General features: G+C 44.0%; 1 protein-coding gene across 1 annotated transcript in view; it reads left to right on the top strand.

The window, feature by feature from the left end:
* Appl1 (adaptor protein, phosphotyrosine interacting with PH domain and leucine zipper 1) overlaps nt 1-5,596 on the top strand; it is a 44,823-nt gene that overhangs the window by 388 nt on the left and 38,839 nt on the right. Inside the window, exon 2 of the mRNA XM_023715724.1 lies at nt 4,071-4,169. Within this exon, the coding sequence (XP_023571492.1) occupies nt 4,071-4,169 (99 nt within the window). The remainder of the gene's footprint in view (nt 1-4,070; nt 4,170-5,596) is intronic.

Genomic DNA, 5,596 nt, shown 5'->3' with positions numbered 1-5,596 from the left:
GTGCGCGCGGCCGGGCTGGGGCCGCTCTGCCGCTTCTCGGTCGTGGACGCCTCGAGTCCCCTTTTTTATTGGGCGGATCGTGGCGTTTTTCTTTTTTTTATCGCGACGGAGTGCGGTGATGGTCCGCAGCCCGGATTTGCGAGGAGAATGCGGGAGGGCATAGAACCCGGTAGTCTGTCTAACGCCTTCTGAGGCGCTGCACGCAGGCAGGGGAAGGAAGTGGCTGAAAGGCTGTGCGCGGAGAGGCACCGGCGAGGCTCGCGAGGGTGCCGGCGCCGGCGCCCGCCCTCCCCGCCGAGGGTGCCCGCGTAGCGGCCGAGCCTGCCTGCTGTCACTCGAGCCCTGCCCGGCGCGTGATGCGCGGCGCCTTGGCGGCTCCAGGACCGCTGCGCCGCTCCCCGCGGACTTGACTCTCATAAACTCATCAAAATAAAAGCCTCGGGTTTTGTGCGTAGGGAATGATGCTGGTGCGGTTGTTTTAAGACAGTTTGGAAAATGTAAATATTTGATTACATTTTTGGTATTGAAGAATGAAATTAATTGCCTTTCGGTGTTGGTTGGGGCTCTAACTTGCATAAAGAAATTTCATTTGTGTGCCTACTCTTCATACGGGCGATTTGAGATGTTCCTGGTCTGTTAACTACTTCAGATGCACGTTTTCTGAAATTTCCTTTACCTAGAAATACAGTTGCATGCATACCTACGTGTCTTTCGTTTAATGTACTCCCTCACCCAAAAAGAGAAAAGGCTAGATTTTCTTTTCCTGCATTGCATTCCTGCCTTGGATTCCCCAACTTAAAATGGGGCTGTGGTTGTAGAACTGATTTGTTCTTTATCATCCTGGAAGTTATCTTCGCAGGGCAGTTGCTTGCTGGTAATGTAGTCTTGTCAGCCTAAATTGACAGAGAGAAATCCACATTTGGCTTATCTTAACTGCCAGGACGGAGTAGCCAGTTCAGATTTGTTTAATGACATCTTCAGGATAATTGCAAGCCAGAAGTGGTTGTGTGAGTTTGTGATCCTAGCCCTCTGGGAAGCTGAGGCAGGAGGATCACAGGTTTAGGTTTAGCCTGGCAATTGAGCGACTTACCTTGTCTCAAAATAAAAAATTAAAACGAAACAAAACAAAACCCCAGGGAGTTCAGTTTCAGTACACCTGGGTTCAATCCCTGGTACCAGAAAAAAAAAAAAAAATTGATAAAGTTGTAGTTGTTTGAAACCATTTGCAACAATTTTGTGGTTGTAATGGTGAGGTGTGCTTTGTCATTTTAGTTTTTTATTAAGGCTTAATGGGTTGCCATACTTCATCTTGTCTGACTTTATATTTTATTTTTTATTTTTTGGGGGGAACCGGGGATTGAACTCAGGGCCTTCGGTTTGCCAGGGAAGTGCTTATTCCACTGAGCCATCTCCCCGGCCCCTCTGACTTTAAAGAAAGTTGTCTGTAGGTTGAGAATGGGTGCCCTAGCCTAACTCTAGAGGCAGAGATAATCTTAAATTTTGTGAATTAGTTGTATTTTTTCACAAACATACCTTGCTTATATTAGCTTTGAGTAATTTTTACTGAAGTAACTACATTGGCTTTTTTTCAGTTTCTAGTGACAGTAAGTTTGAACTTGGTAATATTTATTCAGGAAAATTAGTTGGGACAATGGGATTTAGGAAGGAGGGACACTTAGAGGTTATTATTAGGGAAGACTCATGGGCAGGAAGAAAAGCCCTGATCTGGAATTGGGGATATAAAGCTTTTAGTTTTTACTGCCACTTTGGACCTTCTACTTCAAGGCAAGGCGCTTAATGTCTCTGGATCTCCATTTTTTTTTTTTTCTTGGCGGAACCAGGGATTGAACTCAGATCCTTGCGTTTGGCAGTCAAGCACTTATCCTACTGAGCCATCTCCCCGGCCCATGGATCTCCATTTTTTAAAAAACATTTTTGCTAGGTGTGGTGACGCATGCCTATAATACCAGCACTAGGGAGGCGGAGGCTTGGACTACAGAGTGAGACTGTCTCAAAACAAACACTACCCCTCCCCCACCATTTTTGACCCTGATTTAAAAAAATAACAATAACCTAGCAGCAAATCCTAATAGTAATTTTCCTTATTCTAGTCTTTTTAAAAATCTGTGTATTTTGGGGACCGGCAAGATAGCTCAGTGGACTGAAGTGCCTGTTTAGGCAAGCGCCCCAGCACTACTTACTGTGCCAGCCCCATCCCCAGGGTGCACAGAGCTGGTCTGGCCAGAGTCCAGACTGGGTGGCACACACCTGTAAGCCCAGCACTTGGGAGGCTGTAAATAAGAGGATCAGTATGAGTCCAATCTATGCAGTAAGACCCTGTGTAGACCCTGTAGACCTATAAAAAAAATTGTGTATTTTAACATAATTGCTATTATATTGTGTATAACAATTTTTATCTTCTAACATTATAGCTTAGTTATGTTTCCTTATTATTACATCTTCTAAATAAAACAGATTTGAAGACTACATTTTATTTATTTATTTATTTATTTTTACTCTGGCCAGCTGAGCCCACCCTTGGGGTGGGCTGGTGCACCTTGTGATGCCAAGCTATCTTTCAGGCCCCAAACTTGATATTCTTGGCCAGGGAACTAGGGCTGCAAGTGCAGAGTAGTGGTCGAGTGCTTGCCTACCAAGTACGAGGCCCTAGGTTCAATCCCTAGCGCTGCACACAACAACAACAAAACCCCAAAACACCTACAAGAAATGAAGACAAAACAGAAACTTGTTCACCACTGTTTTGCGATAAAAGCTTTTTCATTTAATCATAAATTACTGTAGGGCCAAGGAGATAGCTCAGTGGCATAATTGTCTACCTGGCAAGTGTAAGGTCCCAAGTTCTATCCTGGGATTGCAAAGAAAAAAAGTCTACTTCCTTAAATTGGAATTACCCGGGCTGGCCAGGTAGTTTAGTGGATTAAAGCACCTGCTTAGGTAGACACATCGGCCGGGTTCATTCCCCGGCCTGCCGTGCTTGCCCTGCTGTGCTGGGACCTGCTTCTAGGGCCCACTGAGATGGAGTGAGACTGGGCGTGGTAGTGCCCACCTGTAATTCCAGCACTTGGGAGGCTGAAAACAGGAGGATCACTATGAGTCTGTGTAGTGAGACCCTACTACACTAAATACATTAAAAAAGATAATAAAATTTTAAAAATTGGATTACCCATTTTTATTTTTTAAAATGTATTTGATTGTTGTAGGGTCTCACTATGCAGCTCAGATTGGTGGTGATCCTCCTGCTTTCAGCCTTCCCAATGCTGAGATTATAGGCATGGAGCACCCCAGCTCCAGGCCCGCTCAGAGACATAGGGGTGGGGGGGTGCAGCATGTGGTGCCAGGGAGCAAAGTGTGGTCCTTGTGCTTGCCTAAGCAGGTGCTGTAGTCTGCTGAGCTATCTTGCCAGCCCCTAGGATAACACATTATTGGAGGAAAAAATAAAAGTTAAGGGGGAGATTTTTCTTAAAAATGGCAATCACCAGACAGAATTCTCTGATGCTAGCTGGGCATGGTGGGGCATATCTGTAGTCCAGGCAGTCTCTATATGCTGAGGCAGGAGGATTACAAATTCAAACCTAGTTGGGGCCACTTAGAGGAGACCATCTCTTTTTTTGTTTGTTTTGGCATTTTAGGGCAGGGTCTACAGGGTGTCACTGCATAAATCAGACTCGTAGTGGTTCTCCTTTTACAGCCTTGCAAGTGCTGGGATAACAGGCTGGTGCAACTACATCCAGTCTCAATTGCTGACTCAGCATGGGGGTGGCTGGCCGGGCCTGGAATCAAACTCCTGGCCCCTGCTTCTGCTTAAGCAGGCAGCTTTAATCCTATGAGCTACTTGGCTGGCCCTGGGGAGACCATCTCTTAAAAGGGCTCTGAATGTGCAGTGTGGAGACCTGGGTTCAACCCCCAGACGTTTCATCACCAAGTAGATTGAAATAGGAATTACTGAAGTTCTGTTAGTTAAGGATTTTTATTTCCTGTAAGGGGAAAAAACGTTTTTGCATTTGATCTATGTACCAATTAACATCCATTTATTGGTTTATTTTATCCAGACAAGGTCTTTACTGGGTGTATTTGAAGAAGATGCTACAGCTATTTCCAACTATATGAATCAGTTGTATCAAGCTATGCATCGGATTTATGACGCACAGGTAAAAATTTATGATACAGTGCTGTTTACAAGTGAATCTTTAAGCCCCATGCTAGCCCTGCCCTGAGTGAGAAGCGTTTGAGAAAAGGATGGATGAACATTAATTACATTGTATTATAGAGCTTACTTTTCCATTACGAGTGTATAGTTTCTAACACTATAAAAGTGACAAGAGGACCAGGGAGATAGCTCAGCGGTCTAAGCACCTGGCTGGCAAGTGCAAGGACCTGGGGTTGATCCCCTCTACTGCATGTTGTACCTGCCCAGGAACTCTGGGTTAGCTCTGCCTGCCCAAAATGGGGCGTGGTGACACATGTCTGTAATCCCAATGCTGGGGAGGCTGAGACAGGAGGATCACTACGAGTCTGAGCTGCAAGCTTCTGATTTGAAAGCAGCTGTCTGTAGTTAAAAAAAGGTAGTAAAAATTAATATAGCTTTGAGATATAGGAAGGTGAATTAAAGGCTATAACTAGAGCTTTTCTATTTTCTTTTTTATATGACTAGATTTTCTTATGGAATAGACATAGCACTTGAGTTTGTATAACTTTTTTTTTTCCTAATGTATTTGATACAGGGTTTCACTGTGCAGCTCAGACTCATAATGATTCTCTTATTTTCAGCCTCCCCAGTGCTGGGATTATAGGCATGCCCCACCATGGCTGAACTCAGTGGCCGCTCAGCGCACTGGAGGGTGGGGCTGGTGCAGTATGTGGTGTTGGGATCAAACCCGTCTCTGTGCTTGCCTAAGCAGGTGCTTAGTCTGCTGAGCTATCTTGCTGGCCTGAATTTGTATAACTTAATTACAAATTTTGACAGTATCCTGGGTTCTATGATATACTTTCTTTGGGATTAGTTAAATAAGCAATTTTGTTTTCTCATTTTTCTTTCTGGAGTCACATTTTCATCATGTGTTTAAAAGTTGCTATGATAAGCCAGGCATGATGGTGCGTGCCTGAAATCCCAGCCCTGAGGCTAAGGCAGGATGATAGAATATTTGTGTCACTCCTGGGCAACTTAGCAAAACCTTTATTAAAATAAAAAATTATATTTATTTACTTTTTGGTGGAATGGGGGAATTGAACTCAGGCTCTGGAGCTTACCAGGCAAGCACTTATTCCACTGAGCCATCTCCCCAGCCCTGAAAATAAAAAATTTTAAAAAGGTTTAACAATGTAGCCCAGTGGTAGAATGCCCCCCCCTTTTTTTCTTTTTAAAAGAAAAACGAAAATGATACAGAATTTCAAAATAAGGTGATAGGAGATCAACAATGGTAGTAATATTGCATATTGTTATCTTCAAAATAGTTGCGATTACCTGATATAAACATGAAAAATTGGTTAAAAAAAAAAAATCAAGCATTGGGAGCCAGTAAGATAGCTCAGTGGTCTAAAGCGCCTGCTTAGGCAAGCCTAGGCAAGCGTGCAGGGA

Source organism: Octodon degus, unplaced genomic scaffold (genome assembly GCF_000260255.1).
Source record: "Octodon degus isolate 3935 unplaced genomic scaffold, OctDeg1.0 scaffold00043, whole genome shotgun sequence".
Classification (NCBI taxonomy): domain Eukaryota; kingdom Metazoa; phylum Chordata; class Mammalia; order Rodentia; family Octodontidae; genus Octodon; species Octodon degus.
This window is presented reverse-complemented; position numbering and strand designations above follow the sequence as displayed.